Here is a 16783-nt window from a genome sequence, read left to right on the forward strand (position 1 = left end):
TTAAAGCATATAATTCAATCTGGAGTGTCTGCCTTTTGAGGCCCTCCTATCCTGGGAATTCACCTGATCCTCTCCAGGGAGGCGGCCATGCAGTCACAACTCTGTAACCTGATCACAGAGTATATGTCTGGAGACTGAAGTTTCAGCTCCGTCGATCTAGTCCTTCTTGTCTTCTAGGGCTGGGTATCGCCAGCTACCTCATGATATGATACACATCGGGATACATACAGTATGTCATGTTCAATACATTGCCATATATTGTATTTTTTTAAAATACATTGATACATGGAAAATATTGTGCAAAAACGTATTGCAATTTATCGACTTTATTGGTTGATTTATACGATTTTATCACCAGAGCCCTAGTGGCTTTTGTCTGTATCTCCTCTCTTTTATCTATCATTCTCAATCTTAACATGTTTGCTGTACCTGACAAGCCACTGCAACCAGCGCAAACAAACAGTGGCACAGCACTAATCGTACAGGCGTGATTGTTGGCTCGTAAAGTCCGCAGCCTGTTTGCCCTCTGCAGTCTGTGTTAACAGCGCTGGTGTTAGCACATGCAAGCATGTTGGGCCTGTCATCACATGATTGCAGACCACTATAAACAGCTAGCTGATAACAAATCAGAGCATCTCTGCCAGATTAAGAAATCTAAAATGAACTTGCAAGGGATGAACTTTTTAGTGTGTTGGCATTGCATTTTAAAAGCACTCATAGAATTTTAATAGAACACTAAAATAAAGTATTGTAAAGTATTACAATTACACAATATAAAGTATTGCCCTACAGCATCATTACTGGGTTGAACTAAAATTGCAGTCCCCCAAAATGGCTTATCAGAACAGATTTTAGTATCAGTGACCCCAGGGTATACTTTCAACGCTATTTTCCTTCAAAATAGTGCTTCACACCTTTTCTCTAGCTCCATTAAGGTAGTACGTGCTTTTGTGCTGACGCATAAAGGGGCCAAACTTGGGCCAAGTACGCCTGCAGCAAACCCCGGCTTTGATTATTACACCAGTCCAGATTGAAATTGGTTCAAATCTGTGTCTGACCCATGCTGAGGTAACTGGTTTTGCAGTTGGCTGAGCGTTGGCCTGGGCAACTGACCCTGCAGCTCCTCTCTGTGTGTCTAATTATAACCATTAGTGCATTGATACACCCACTTATTACACAGTGTGTTCAATGAGGGTCAGCAAATCCAAGGGGGTGTTCACCACCTGCCTCCAGATTATTGGATTAACTGGCAAGTCGAAGATCTGCTTCATTCTGTGGAGGCTTTCATTGGACAGTTCTATTGATAATTAGCTGATGAATGCACAGATAGTGGCCCATCTCAATGAACTAAAGCTACTTGCTGTTCTTTGGTGCACAAACCAATCTCACTCAAACATTCTTCCTCACCCCATCCTTCACTGTCTTCTCTAAAACTAACCCAAGCTTTTCTTAAATTCTTTAGAATGCAGATTTTCCTAAATCTCTCCAAAGAATCTTCAGTCCAATGACTTTTTTGCTGGTGGGCTTTCCCAGAACAGTCACAATGGTCAGGTTGTTTATTCTTGTTCAACCCTTTGTGCGTTAAAATGGGGAATTGTTCTCATATCTTTTAGATTAGCTAGTGAGCTGTCAGTTTTAAGATGAAAATGTCAGAAAATAACTGGTGACTGAGGAAGGTTACATTTGATGAGAGGCTCTGAAAATAATGCCATATTTGTCATTGTTCTGCCTGTTCAGTGTTGCCCTGGTAACCAACACCCACCATCTGTGCTAGGCTGGACCTCCTCTTCCTATTTCTCACATTTGTTTCCCATATTTTTCTGTTCCTTTCCTTCCTTCTTTCCTTTCCTTTTCTTCCTGTACATATGTGTATTTTTCCATTCTTCACCCCTTGCACTCGTATACATGAAATCACCTCAGTCTTCTAAGATTCAAAATGAAATTTACGGCCTCCTATGGGGTGCATCAGGTTTGTAAATTGGCATTGGCATGTTAAAGACATGGTCCATTTATGGCTTCACCCCTGATGGCTGTTTGCTGTTTAGCGTCTCCTACAAGTGAGCGCACAGGTGTCTGTCAAGCTGGGAACCGCAGGCTCCTGCCCAGACGGTCTCCTGTCCAATAGCAGGACAACCACGCAAGCGTGACTTCTACAGAACAAACCTCATTTAGCTCCATTTTAACCCCAGCTTCCATTACCACGCCAGGCAGGTAGCAGATGGAGAATATTAAGCTAATGATTAAATGAAGCAGATGGAAATTTTTTGATGGTTTCACTTGCAGCAGCAAATGTGGTCAATCATTACTCATTCAATGCTCAGAATTCACTTGGAGGTATTGGAATAGCTGGGCATTTTTCACCATTTCCCGTGGCTGCATTGCAGTGCGAGAGGTATTATTCTCAAGAGGCATCGAACCTTGGCATTCTCAGCCTGAGATTCAGAATCCACACCAGAAAATCAAAATCTACAGATCTATTTCAGACTTCACAGTCGCAACAAGGACGAGGACACTTAACCACCTAACTCATCTTTGAAGGCATGTAGCACCCATCGCATACCTTTCATACAGTTCTCAGACATTCATATAGACACCTATTAATTTCAGACTCTCAAGGCTGAGTGTTGTTAAAGTGTAAGCTCTGTTGCTCATTTTTACTTCTCTTTTGTCAAAGCCGTCTGCAGTGCGAAGCTTCAGTTACTGGTGATGATAAAGCTCGAATCGCCCAGGCAGTCAATATTTTTCCAAACTGCAATTTTTGCAGGCAAAATAATGACCAATTTGTATAATTACATTCTAGCAAACATTTTTAATGGATAGACACATATCTTGTTAACAAATGCAGCTGAAATTAGAGCTGAATGTTTTTCTTTGTTACTCTGCTCCCAATAAAGTCTGGAATTCTAACCAAATAATCCTGCCAGGATTTGTCCTCCTATCCTCCTCTCAGTGGGAGCCTAACTGGTGTTATATGACTGCCAGAGGTCAGTAAGGTGTGTATTTGTGTATGTGTCTGTGTGTGTGATGGTAAGGTGCGCAGTTCCCGAGGGCAGCTGAATAAACAGCTCTGCTCTCATATGGTCCACAGTGTAACTTTTGCTGCCAGGTGCACTATGGGAGACCAGTTCTGACCTAATCTTAAAAACATGGCACTCAGTTCATGACAGCTCCTGTCTAGGAAGCTACTCTGCTGTGCAAAGGAAAAACACAGTACCTACACACTAAACTTTGTTAAAATGGTGTTTTGACCGAAATTGGTTTACTTAGAATATCCTGCGTCTGAAAATGCCTACCTCTCTAATATACAGTATAGCATTCCAAAAGAAATACATCAGATGAGATGGATTTCCAAATCCTCAGCATCCACAAAACATTAGATGAAAAAGGAATATTAACGTGTCAAAAAGTGATTGTCAGCTACAAACTCCTCAGGCGAGGAGCTTTACAGGCAGCAGAATATGACAGTCCTAGAGGAAAACACAGAAAACAAGACAACAGACGTTCATTAGACACCATTCACCAATCAAACACTGGAGTTGATGTTCCAAGATGAAAGTTTGAGGAGAGAGCAGCTGGCTTTGAGATGAACACCCTCTGTTTCTGCTCTCTTCTCTCTCTGCGGTGATGGTTGGCAAAAACGCTTATCATTCATTATTTCTCACTTTACCTATATTGTTTTTTTGTTTTGTTTTGAGCACTCTGTCGTTAAGGAATAATTGAGTTGATAATAAAAAAATTATTTTAGGAGGGAAACTTTGTTACCTTGGGTTTCATAAGAATTTAACGTTGTTAGGAAGCCAAAATAACGACTACAGTCTCTTACTTTCTGGTTGAACTTGGCTGATATGAAGAGCATGAGAAAGTAAAGATGTCTTAGAGTATAACGTGGCGGCTTCCTGACTGTCATCACCATTTGAAAGTAACAGTAAAGCAGTCCCAGAATATAATTGTCTCTGCATCTCATTGCTACATGATGGAAAACTGCAGGCAGATTTTAATAAACCATTCATTTTTCATTCGGTGAAGGATAATTTTGATTTAGCGTTTTAATATTGCTGTATTTTGTCAAAAGACAAATTTAGAAGTCAGGACTGTGTACATCGATTCGGCTATCAATAGTGAATCGGAATCAGAATGAGCTTTATTGCCAAAGTGTTCTCATGTACACAAGGAATTTTTTTTGGTGATAGGAGAAACAAGTCCACACAGAACATTACAGTGAGACACAGAATATAAAAGAAGGTAAGAGTATAAATAGACATAAAAGTAATAGGTCATATAACAGAATGGCATATGTACATGTGCAAGTGGTAATGTATGTGCATACAGTTATTGAATTAAATATATGAATTTACATATGTACATGAGATATGTATTTACATTATTGCTCTATGGGGGAGTCCTGAGGCAGTTTAATTGTTCATGAGGAAAATGGCCTGAGGGTAAAAACTGTTCTTGTGCATGGATGTCCTGGCGCAAGGTGTGTGGGGGTCCAGAGTGATTCTACCTGCACGTTTCCTCACTCTGGAGATGTACAGGTCTTGGAGGGTGGGTAGTGGGAAACCAATAATCCTCTCAACGGTCCTAACTGTCCATTGTAGTTTCCTTCTGTCTGATTTGGTGGCTGAACCAAAACAGTCACAACTGTTTTGGTTAAAGAAGTACACAGGACAGACAGAAGGAAACTACAATGGAACTGTTTTGGTTAAAGATGTACACAGGACAGACTCAATGACGGCCGAGTAGAACTGTGTCAGAAACTCCTGTGGCAGGTTGAACTTCCTCAGCTGGTGAAGGAAGTACAACCTCTGCTGAGCCTTCTTCACAATGGAATCTATGTGCATGTCCCAATTTAGGTCCTCAGAGATGGTAGAGCCCAGGAACCAGAATGACTCCACTACTGCCACAGTGCTGTTCAGGATGGTGAGGGGTGGGTGTGCGGGGGATTTCTCCTGCAGTCCACTATTATCTCCATTTTGAGTGTGTTCAGCTCAAGGTTGTTGTGACTGCACCAGACAGCCAGCTGATCAACCTCCCATCTGTATGCAGACTTGCCACCATCGCAGATGAGGCCGATGAACATGGTGTCATCTGCAAACTTCAGGAGCCTAAAAGTGGTGTCTTTTGCAGTGCAGTCATTCGTGTACAGGGAGAAGAGCAGTGGAGAGAGGATGCATCCCTTAGGAGCACCAGTGCTAATAGTGAGGGTCCCGGATGTGAGTTTCCCCAGTCTTACTAGCTGCTGCCTATTTGTCAGAAAGCTGGTGATCCATCGACAGATTGGTGTGGGCACGGAGAGCTGAGTCAGTTTGGTTGAGAGAAGATCAGAAAATATGGTATTGAAGGCTGAACTGAAGTCCATAAATAGGATCCTTGCATAAGTTCTAGGTATGTCGAGGTGTTGCAGGATATAATGCAGTCTCATATTTACAGCATCATCCACAGACCTGTTTGCTTGGTAAGCAAACTGAAGTGTCCAGTGATGTCCTTCAGGTAGGCCAAAACCAGTCTCTCAAACAACTTCATGACCACAGATGTGAGAGCGACAGGTCTGTAGTCATTAAGTCCTATGATTTTTTTTTTTGGAGACCGGAATGATGGTGGAGCATTTGAAGCAGCAGGGAACTTCACACTACTCCAGTGATCTATTGAAGATCTGTGTGAAGATGGGGGGCCAGTTGGTCAGTGCAAACTTTCAGACAGGCAGGTGAAACACCTTCTGGGCCTCAAGCTTACCTAGTCATTTGTTTCTGAAAGACCCAGCACACATCCTCCTCACAGATCATAAGTGCAGATTGAGTATCAGGAGGGGGGAGGAGAGGGGTTCCAGGAGGTGTTGGTGTGTGTGAAGTGAAGATCAGAGCGGGGTAGGGGTTTGAAACTGGGCTTTTCAAACCTGCAGTAAAACACATTCAGTTCATCAGCCATTAGTTGACTCTCTACAGAGCGAGGGGGAGGTGTCTTGTACTTGGTGATGCTTTTTAGGCCTTTCCACACAGATGCAGTATCGTTGGCTGAAAACTGCTTTTTCAGCTTTTCAGAGAATCTTCTTTTAGCCACTCTGATTTCCTTAGTAAGTGTGTTCCTGGCCTGGTTGTACAATGTTTTATCCCCACTTCTGTAAGCATCCTCTTTGGCATGATGAAGCTGTCTGAGTTTTCCTGTAAACCATTGTTTATCGTTATTGAATGATAAAAATGTCCTAGTGGGGATGCACATATCCTCATAGAAACTGATATATGATGTCACAGTATCTGTGAGCTCGTCCAAGTCTGTGGCTGCAGCCTCAAAAACACTTCAATCTGTGCAGTCAAAGCAGTAGTTCCAGCTCTGCTTCATTGGTCCATCTCTTTACAGTCCTTACTACAGGCTTAGCTGATTTTAGTTTCTTGTAGGTCGGGAGAAGATGAACCAGACAGTGATCAGAGAGTCCTAAAGCTGCACGTGGGACAGAGCCATATGCATCCTTTACAGTGGTGTAGCAGTGGTCCAGTGTATTTTTTTTCTCTGGTGGGGCATGTGATGTGTTGTTTGTATTTTGACAGTTCATGGGTGAGGTTAGCCTTATTAAAATCTCCCAGAATAATAATAAGTGAGTCCGGATGTTGTTGCTCCATGTCTGTGATGTGATCAGCCAGCTGTTGCAACGCTGCGTTCATGCTTGTGGTGGGATATAAACACTCACCAGAATAAACGTGGCGAGTAGAAAGGCTTGCATTTGATGAAAAGTGCCTCTAAATTAGGACAGCACATCTTCAACGCTGTTACATCTGTACACCAACTTTCATTGATGTAAAAGTATGTTCCACTGCCTCCTGTTTTCCCCGATAACTCCGCGAAGCGATCCGCTCGGAACAGCTGAAAGCCTGGCAGATGTAACGTGCTGTCTGGGATGGCTTCGCTCAGCCAGGTTTCCATGAAACACAGAGCAGCGGAGTTAGAAAAGTCCTTATTTGTTTGAGTGAGCAGAAGCAGTTTGTCCGTTTTGTTGGCGAGGGAGCGGACATTCGCCAGATGAATACTCTGCAGCGAAGTCCTAATGCCACGTTGACGAAGCTTCACAAGCGTGCCAGCTCGCTTCCCTCACGTGCATTTTTTGGATCGCTTGTAGAGCACCACTGTGCCTCCAACTAAGATGTCTAATAAAATGTCAGAATAATCAAACAGAGGCAAAAAAATTATCAGGCATGCTCTACAAATATTCAGCAGTTCATCCCTGGTGAAACTGATTGGGAAAGAGTGACAGAAAACATGACAAACAAACAAAAGTAACACAAATGCTAGAGAGCTCCACACCGAAGCAGCATCTGTGGCACCATCTCCATCATCAGCATCATGCTATAATTATACAGTATGTACCAAAAGCATCCAGTTTGGCACTGTAAAGCTTAAAATGTTTGTAGGTACAGGTTGTGGTCACTGAACAACAAAATGTGTATACATTTGTAACAACTTTTTCTCTGCTGTGGAACTGAGTAAGGGTAAAGTGGGACAGAAATACAGTCCATTCAATTGAAATGTACTGTCTTAGGGGCTGTTCACACAGGGCACATTTTTGCATTCCACTGCCCTATTTAAATATACATATATTTATATTCTTCTTATTATTGTTGGTCTTTGGATGCACTAGGCAGACGTATTTTGCTGTCACATCTAATTTTCACGTAGCATGTTTTCTGGAGTTGTATTTTCCTTTGGTCATCAGTAAAAAAATATCTATAGATTTTTGTGTTTCATCGACTGAACGATTGACACCAAGGTACACAACTGTACAACACTGAACAGGCTGTACTTCTATCCCTTACAGCCTCATTTTCATTTGCATCATTTAATATTACATCTACCCTCAATAGGTCTACAGTTGGTCCAAACAGCTGTTCCCAGCTGTCAAGCTCACAAAACCATTTAAATAACTGCAAATCAGGAATGTCTTACAATTCTCAACCAAGCCCTAAAGGCAGTTGCACAGAGTATTTAAACCATTAGGGAAATGCCTCCCAAAGGGCCTCATACCACTGTAGTAAATTTAGTTTGAAAAATCAGGATTTCACAGACTGAATACTAAATTCACTGCCATGAAATAATTATACAAGAACTGACCTAATGTTTCTAAACTTGATCACTCATCTGCCCACTACATGCCTGTTCCAAACAACACAGGCCTCCTGAACATCCTCTTCTTTTTGGGAAGACATGAGTGGTCGTAATGTGAAGAAAGAGGCTGACTAGAATACAGTAATAGTTTCCGGTCCTGTTACTTTCTCTGGTGTCCCCAGCTGTTGATTGTATTTACAGTGGAACATTCTTTACTCCACTAGGCCTGTTGTGTTATACTGGCCCTGTAGACCCATTGAAACTCTAGGACTCTACATCAAGAAAAGGCTAAACCAGAACAGGTGTGTAAATGCTATGTTTTGTATTAGAGGACGATATGTTTAATAATATGACAGATTAATTGTTTAAGAACTCTGTTTGATTTGTGTCTGTAAATAAGCTGGCACAACCAGGTGCAGGCAGCCATAATGTGTGGTAAAGCTAATAGGGCCTTTTATTAAGAGTGCTAAGTGCAGCGCTGTGCTTTAAGTCATGTGTGTAGTCAATGGGCATGGCCACAAAGTTGTGATATTTTTGTGCAAGCATGCGCTAAGTCTAGGCACAAGTGGGTTTGGCGAAATTGTGCGCAAAACGCTAATGGGCTGGGTCAAGTGCAGTTTGATTCTGAGGTTGTCTTCAGTTATTGCATCATCTTCATCCAATTATATAGTCCATTCCCTGTCAAGCACCAGCAATATAAATAAAGACAGCACATTCATAAGAAGTTGGTAGTGTAAATGGACTATGCAATGAATTAGAAGAATAGAAATATGGACAAAGACATTCGTCTAGTACGCGTTTACATAGAGAAACAAATGGATGGTTGCAAAACAGCCCCTTGCAGTAGGTGGAGGTCTTTGGCCGTTGCATCTTGCTCACTTATAATGAGTTTTTTAAATGCTTTGTCAGGAAAAGAGTTCAACTTGGAAATGTGTATCTCGAGATCCTCGCGTTCGGTTCCATTCTGTTGTGTTCCATCTGTTTGAACAGCCCCTGGCCTGGACTCACAGTCGAGCCGCTTTACCAGAAAGTTCAGCCAAATACCACTGCTATCTGTGGTATTGCTACCCAACATACAACTGTTATTATGAAGCTTGAATCTGCGGTAGTATACTGTGGCATCAGTGTAAGTGTAACACAATGTGAACTGTCTATTGAAGCGTTTTCCCCCCTCATTTTATTTTTGACTTATCATTTGAGAATATGGACAAACTAAAACTTTTTATTTATTTATTTTATGCACATTAGTTTAAAATGGAATACTATTTTTTTTTTTTTTTTTTTTTTAACAGCAAGGAATGTTCTTTGCAATAATATAACACAGTGCTGTATGGTTTATGTATACAATGTGCCCTCTTGTGGACTAAAGAAACAAAGTCAGTGTTAAAAAATCAGCTGACTTTAAAATTCGAATTTAATTCACATTTTGAAAATATTTAAGGTAAAAATTCGAATTTAGATTCTTTGCCCAATTGACAGCCCTAATTGTCTGGGACATTATGATGTTCTGTACTTTTAGAGTTTGGACATGAACTGAATTACCAACTATTGGTGGAATCTCCAATCTGCAAATGCAGCAACTGAGTTTAGACTTTGAGCTGATATTAAATGTGCTTCTCAAATGTCTTAGTTCAATGACCTATTTCTAGGGAAAATAGCCAATTGCGCTATATAATACACCCACAGTTTTCACGCATACACCCACAGATAGCGCAAGCACTCCCACCCATGGCCACTTGCGCTTTGCGCTGGCACAAAAATTGCGCTTTGAATTAGCGCTCTCATGAAATTGGATAAGACGTAGCACACGGCCATTGAGCGTAGCGCTGCACTTAGCACGGTCTTGAAAATAGAGCCCATAATCTCCTTCAGTAATGATGGTTTTGGCCTTCACTGGCAATTTACAAACACATCCTAACGATGTGCAAAACTACGTATTTTCAAAATCGACTAGTTAGTGGGTTGCCTGAACGACTAGTCTGTCTTAAGGAAGTCCTGTATAATCAGGCTGCTTTTGGGTTCACCTAACACACCATACACATTTATTAAGGGGTGGTTACTTAAGACCTGCTTTGATGTTCAAAAACAGCGAACACAATGAAACAGCGAACAGCAATGTAATGCAACAGAATGCAGGAGTCCCAAGACTCTTTTTTATTATTTGGACAATTTTAACTTGACACGCTGTCCTCAAAATGCAATGCCTGTAGCAGGTCACTCAGAAAACAATGCAAGATATGATGCAGTGGCCAAAATATGTGTCTAAATGTGTATTGATATAGCAGAATTGCTTTAAAGGGATGAATTTAAAGATGCAACTTTTCTGAGAGGGTTGTACCCTGAAAACTTTCTGACAGCTAAGATATATCATGTTAATTTAAGCACCACCACTAAAGATATCTGTATAATTTATAGATAAAATCCAACAACATAAGCTAGTCGACTTCATTAATTCACTAGATGACTCTTGAAACTTGGCAGTGCGATGCTGCAGATATTATTAACTTTTATATGACAATATGCTTATGTTCCTCATTTGCAAGTCGCTTTGGATAAAAGTGTCTGCTAAATGTATTAAAATTACTAAATAGACATAGAAATAGATGTTTTTTTTTTTGTTTGTTTTTTGTCAACTAGTTCACCATTCATGACTGGTTCATGTCTGACGCTAGTACGCGCTGTTTATCTGACACTGGTGAAGCTGTGACATCATTGAGGCTTTGGCCAATGACATGGTGAGTGACTGACAGAAAGAGTCAGAAAGGAGTGTAAGCATCAAGACGCCCAACTAGATGGGTGGTCACAGCTTTGGAGAGATTAAGAGGATGCTGATGATTTTTGGAATGTCTTCCTGCCCTCCAGGTCTTCAGGAAACCCTCCCTTTTGTGCTCCAGACGGGCGCAAGACCACAGCGAGAGACTGAACTTACTGTCGAGGGCCTTAAGACTGATGTTTTCTTAAGACTGATTGGGGGGGGGGGTGACACGATACGTGCCGAACACGCTGTTTTGTGCTATAGGGGACATGGCAGATAATTGATTCTTTTGAGAGGCGTCAAACGCAAAACTTGTCCACAGACACATTTTGTACACATAAATAAGTTCATGGGGATGGTCTGGAAAGTCAAACAGAATGATCCCAGCTCCCTAAGACATGTGGCATGCCAGGGCTGATACTGATACTAGCCTGAGCTATGACAGGAATGAAAAGGAACGAAGACCGTTGATTTGGCAGTACAGCAAGAGGGGGCGATCATACTGCCCTCGGTCTGGTTTCTTGTTCTCAGAGGCCTCTCTTTGGCTGTCTTTGAGCTTAGGTGTAATGTAACTGCCAGCTAAAGCCTTTGGAACTCTACATTGAGGGCACAGCAGCGCATGAGCTGGAAAAATGTGAATTGTGCTATGAAAGGTGATCCGTGCTGAATTACTGTGCAGTGTCTTGCCTTACAGCAGAGATTATACCCTAATCAGCCAGCCTGAAGAAACTAGAGATGAAACTGTCTGACTCCTTATTACCATCTCCAGGGACCCTGACCGCATGTCAGTCCCTGTCCCAGACACTATGTGCTTGAATCAGGAAGTGTTAAAATGTTTATGTTGCAGGTCCATGTTATGTTATGTTTGCCTCAGCACAAGTTGCCATGTAACGCAGGATCATGATGCCATGACTGGAACGCTCTCTCTCTTTCCACTGGTCAGTTTAGGGGTTTCTATATTCTTTTTTCGGTTCTTCCATTGGCTCCTTTTCCCTACAGTGTTTTAGTGTACAAGCTACAGACCCTGCAAACTCCTGCTCAGGACACTGACACTGATACAAATTCTTGTGAGGTGCCTCATACAAGTAGCTATCTTCACACTGAATGCATCCTTGTGCAAAATAAAATTTGACGCAGCAAATAGGATGGAACACAGGTGTCTCAAGATGTGTTTTTAACTGTTGAAGTTCTTTTTGACTTGGCATCTAAAAAACATGGCAATCCTGTGCAAGATGCTGAAAAAATGGCAAAATGCAGCACAACTGTCCATTTAGTGCAGGCTTGCGTTGAAAGATAATTTAAAAAACAGTGCAGATGGAGGCAAAAATGCATTCGATTGAATGGCCCTATAGGCAGCATCCTAACTGAAATGGAACCTCAAGTGACTGAAGTGATTGAGTACTCTTCATAGGCTGTGACTGTTAATAATCACTTACTTACACCACCTATATAGCATTCTTCATGTCAGCCACACTTGACTCGATTAAATCTCAGTTTATTCCATCACAGTTAAACACAGCTAAAAACATAAGCCACCCTGTTATGTAAAAAACAGCTTAAACATAGTGTACCTAAGGTGGTTAGCTGGTTTCCCAACCTGACCAAGCTGGTTAGGCTGGTCTGTTTTAATGGTTTTTAGAGGGGCTTTGAGCATTTGCCAGCTGGGAGACCAGCTTAAACCAGCTAAGACCAGCAAACCACTTTAAGGCGCGGTGACATTAACCTTCACACACCGAAATGCAGTCATTTCAATGAGAATGCAGTCAATTAAATGGGAATTTCACACGATAGACTTCCAGTGGTGAAGAATTGCCCTTCATGGATTTTGCGTGGAGTTCAAGTTTGATGAACTTGGACAGGCGAATTCGTTGCGTTGATGAATAGGAAGTTGCTTGGTTTGGCAGTGACCTCTGTGGACGTTGCTTCATATACAGCCATAATGAATATTAACAATGGACAAGGATATCATTTTAGCGGCAAATTTTAACATCACTCTCACAGAGTATAAAGTGCAGCATTAAAAATAGGCTGCTTGGCAATTAGTGTTTTGCTGGTTTCACACGCATTCAACATCAGCCCATGCCTTTTTTGGCTGTGCAATTTATCTGTGCAAAGGTATTTGACTGCCCACCTCTGATGCCGAGAAATGTTACCTAAGTAGGCAGCTCTTGTGGTTTTGGAGCAGAGCTTTAATGTCAGAAACAATATAAGCCTTTGTTCTTGTTCACAGTTGTGTTGACTAAAGTGGAGGAGCTTGTTTCAGTTTAATAGCCCATTTTTGGAGCTTGTTTCAGTTTAATAGCCCATTTTTTCAGGTAAAATAAAATAGTGTTTGACCAAACTCTTTCCAGATCCTAACTGTACTTTTTCCATATTTTCTCGCTTGCAGAAGACCACCAGTGGAAAATGTGTATCCATTGCAGTCGTGGGCAGGACACAGGGACCCTGTGCACTACCCAAACCCACACTCAGGCTACCACCCCAGCTACCCTCCCAGGGAAAACTACCCTCGCCCAGTGGACCCTCAGCAGAGTGACTCAGGGTTCTATCACCCTCCTCCGCAACAGAGAGGCCCACTGCGGCAGGACGTGCCCCCTTCTCCCACCATACCTCTCCGAGGCCCACGCTATGACACCATAAATCGCGGAGGCTACCGCAACTTCAGCCCAGAGCGCTACGCATATGGAGATCAGCGACACTCTGACCCGAGACAGAAGAGTGCAATGACGGCAGCTGTTTAAACCCACCATTTATTTTTTGCCCTGTGTACGTTGTTTATAGAATAAGCACCAGATTGAGCATCATGTGTTTATCGACAGGTGTTTACATGTTTTTTACTAACAATTTTGCTAGCCAAAGCAACATCTTGGAGTTGTGATGGGAAAATTATTACCCAATATGTAACCCAGTTCCACTCAGTATAAGGCCTCAGACTGTCCCTTTCCCTGTGTGTGTGTGACTGTGCTTAAAGGGATAGTTCACCCAAAAATGAAAATTCTCTCATCATTTACTCACTTTCATGCCATCTGGACCTACAAAGCTCAGATATTCTTGTAAAAATCTTTGTTTGTGTTCTGCAGAAGAAAGAAAGTCATGCACAATGATGATGAGAATTTTCATTATTGGGTGAACTATCCCTTTAAAGTCTATGTTTGTGTCAGTTAGAATTATTTAGGATGAATGCTGTCCCACAATGCTCTGTGGTTACGGGCCACCTCAGCTTGATAGGATAGTTCACCCAAAAATGAAAGTTGTCATCTAATTTCGTTTTAAACCCATATTACTTTCTTTCTTCTTTGGAACAAGAGAGAAGAAATGTTGCAAAATGTTTACACTGCTTTTGTTTTTTTTTTTTTTTTTTTTTTTGTTTTTTTGTTTTTTTTACATCCAGTGAAAGTTTTGACATGCTCCAATGTACAATATATTCCACAGAAAGTCACACAGGTTCAGAACAACATGAGGGTGAGTAAATTATAACAGAATTTTCATATTTGGGTGATCTATCCCTGGTCTGTTTTGATGGTTTTAGAGCTGGTTTTTTGAATAAATGTTGGCCTGCAATGCCCAAAGATAATGTGCCATCTCAGTAGACTGAGGTTTGGACAATTTAAGTATGAGGGAGCATTTGCGCCCTGTATTAAACTCTACAATAGTAGTACTGTACAATCTTTACAGTGGCCATGTGAAACTGTGGAATTTATATACTAATGTGTGTGTGGTTATACTTGCATGTTTAAAGATGAAAGGGTGTTATTTTATGTATGTTAGAGCACTCCATACTCTTCTTGAGTGTAGCCATTCTGTTCTTATTGTGGAAGCCACTATATGACTGCAAATCACCACCAATCACTTTGTCACTCTGCAAAAAGTAGCTATAAATATTTCCTTTTTACTCAAAGATTTGGTCACGTGTATTGGAAAGAAAAAGTAGCTCAAATTACATACAGTAAATCTAAGTAGGTCTCAGATATTTTGTTAAAGGCATCATTTTAATTTTCAAAAATAAAAATTATTTCATTATTTCTGCCCTCATGTTATTCCAAACCCATATGGCTGCTAGCATTCAGTGAAACACAAAAGAAAATATTAGGCAGAATGTTAGCCTCAGTCAACATTCACTTTCATTGCATCTTTTTTTCTATACAGTGAAAGTGAGTGGTGACTGAGACTGTCATTCTGCTTAAAATCTACTTTTTATGTTCCACAGAAGAAAGTCATACAGGTTTTGAATGACATGAGGGTGAGTAAATGATGACAAAATGAGTTTTGGGTGAACTATCCCTTTAAAACAGCACAATACAACTTAACATAGCACTCATGAAATCTGTCCTGTATCTGAAGTTATATAAACAGAGCAAGATAAAGAAAAAGAGTGTTTGTCAGGAAGAGGAAAGGAGGGTCCATAAAACCTCTGACAGAGGAAGGATGAGAGAGGGTCAGATCTGTACCCCCAGGAACCGAGCGCCGTCCCGAGCTTACAGAGTTGCCACCTGAATCCAAACCCTTTTAAATAGGTTGATCCCTGGCCTGACATGTTTGGAGAAAGGGGTTGGGCCATCAATTATTTTGGATCTGAATGTTTGTTTACTATTTTGTATTTTATTCCTGATTATTGATTTCACCTGTTTTGGTACGAAAGACTCTCTCTGCATTCAGAGTTCAGGTAACAGTATAAATACAAGTGTTATTTACTGTAGTATGCAATAATCATGTCAAACACATATGTAACTTTTATAAAACAAAAATTAAAAGATCTGTGCACCCAGTATCACTGCATACATTAATAGCCTACTATGTAAAAAAAAAAATGTCTTTTATATAACACATTTTCAATAAACATACATATTAAACAATGAGTGCTTTTTGTCTTTTGAAACTTTGAAAGTATCTGTGTGGAGAATTAATAACATTTACGATTTTGTCCACCAGTATGGTGTTAACATTTTCAGTTTAATCTCTCATCCCCCTGATAAAAACTACCTGCATGTGTGATAATATATGGCTGCAAATTAACACACCAGTAATTATCAATTAAGATGAAGAGGTGATATGCATCTGTGATTATAGCCCAATTTATACATTTGAGATTAAATTTGGGCTATTGCAGAATGAAGAGCTGCATGTGATAATTATAAAGGCTGCAGACCACATTATCTGCTCTAGATTAATTAGTGCTCTGTGTCGACTCTCAGAAGAGGAATGCTGAAAGAAAGAGAGATGCATTAGTTCAGCATGTGTTAAAGGTGAAATGTGTCATTTCTGTTCTACTAGTGGCAGCAAATGGAAATGCAAAAATGGTGACTGCTTTCGAACAGATTTTGCAAACACTTGTTCTTCATTGTTCAGAAAAACGGATAGTACCTCCTCAAACTGACAACACTCATTGAGCAAAAGTTGACATGATATTATTACTCCACACAAAGAGTAGTGGTAACACTTTACAATAAGATTCCATTTGTTAACATTACACTCAAAAAATAGCTCTTTGGTTGAACTTGATTCAGTCGTGGACAGTGGTTCCACATGTTTTAAATGAGTTTTCTTAACATTACTGTTATCTCGACACAAACACTTTGTGTAGAAGAACCTAGTTGAATTGGGTAAACCCAACAAAATTAGATGTGTCTGTGTAACTCAAATAAATCTGTTTTATTTCTTTATGTACTAATTAGCAAAAGTGGGTGTCAGCATGCTAAGAGTGTAGTATTGTAACTATGCTATGGTTAGCAGAGCATTTGCTCAATGAATCTGTCCTCATCATCAGCTCAAGCTCCACTCTTTACAATAATGGTTAACATAACAGAAATTCTTCTAAATCTCAACATAACAAAACATTAAACACTAACAAGTATCCCCCTTTATATTCATCTTGCACAAAATATAAAATAACACTTAATTTTAATGTTTACTCTCCCTTTCGAGGAAATCCCCTGC

General features: G+C 40.6%; 1 protein-coding gene across 1 annotated transcript in view; it reads left to right on the forward strand.

Annotated features, from left to right (window-relative positions):
* The window catches only part of LOC127447162 (partitioning defective 3 homolog B-like), a 502153-nt gene extending 486472 nt beyond the window's left edge, over positions 1–15681 (forward strand). The window contains exon 23 of the mRNA XM_051708779.1: positions 13239–15681. Coding sequence (XP_051564739.1) covers positions 13239–13590 — 352 coding nt within the window. The 3' untranslated portion in view covers positions 13591–15681. The remainder of the gene's footprint in view (positions 1–13238) is intronic.
* Positions 15682–16783: the final 1102 nt, after the last annotated feature.

Source organism: Myxocyprinus asiaticus, chromosome 10, assembly GCF_019703515.2.
Source record: "Myxocyprinus asiaticus isolate MX2 ecotype Aquarium Trade chromosome 10, UBuf_Myxa_2, whole genome shotgun sequence".
In the NCBI taxonomy this organism is placed as follows: domain Eukaryota; kingdom Metazoa; phylum Chordata; class Actinopteri; order Cypriniformes; family Catostomidae; genus Myxocyprinus; species Myxocyprinus asiaticus.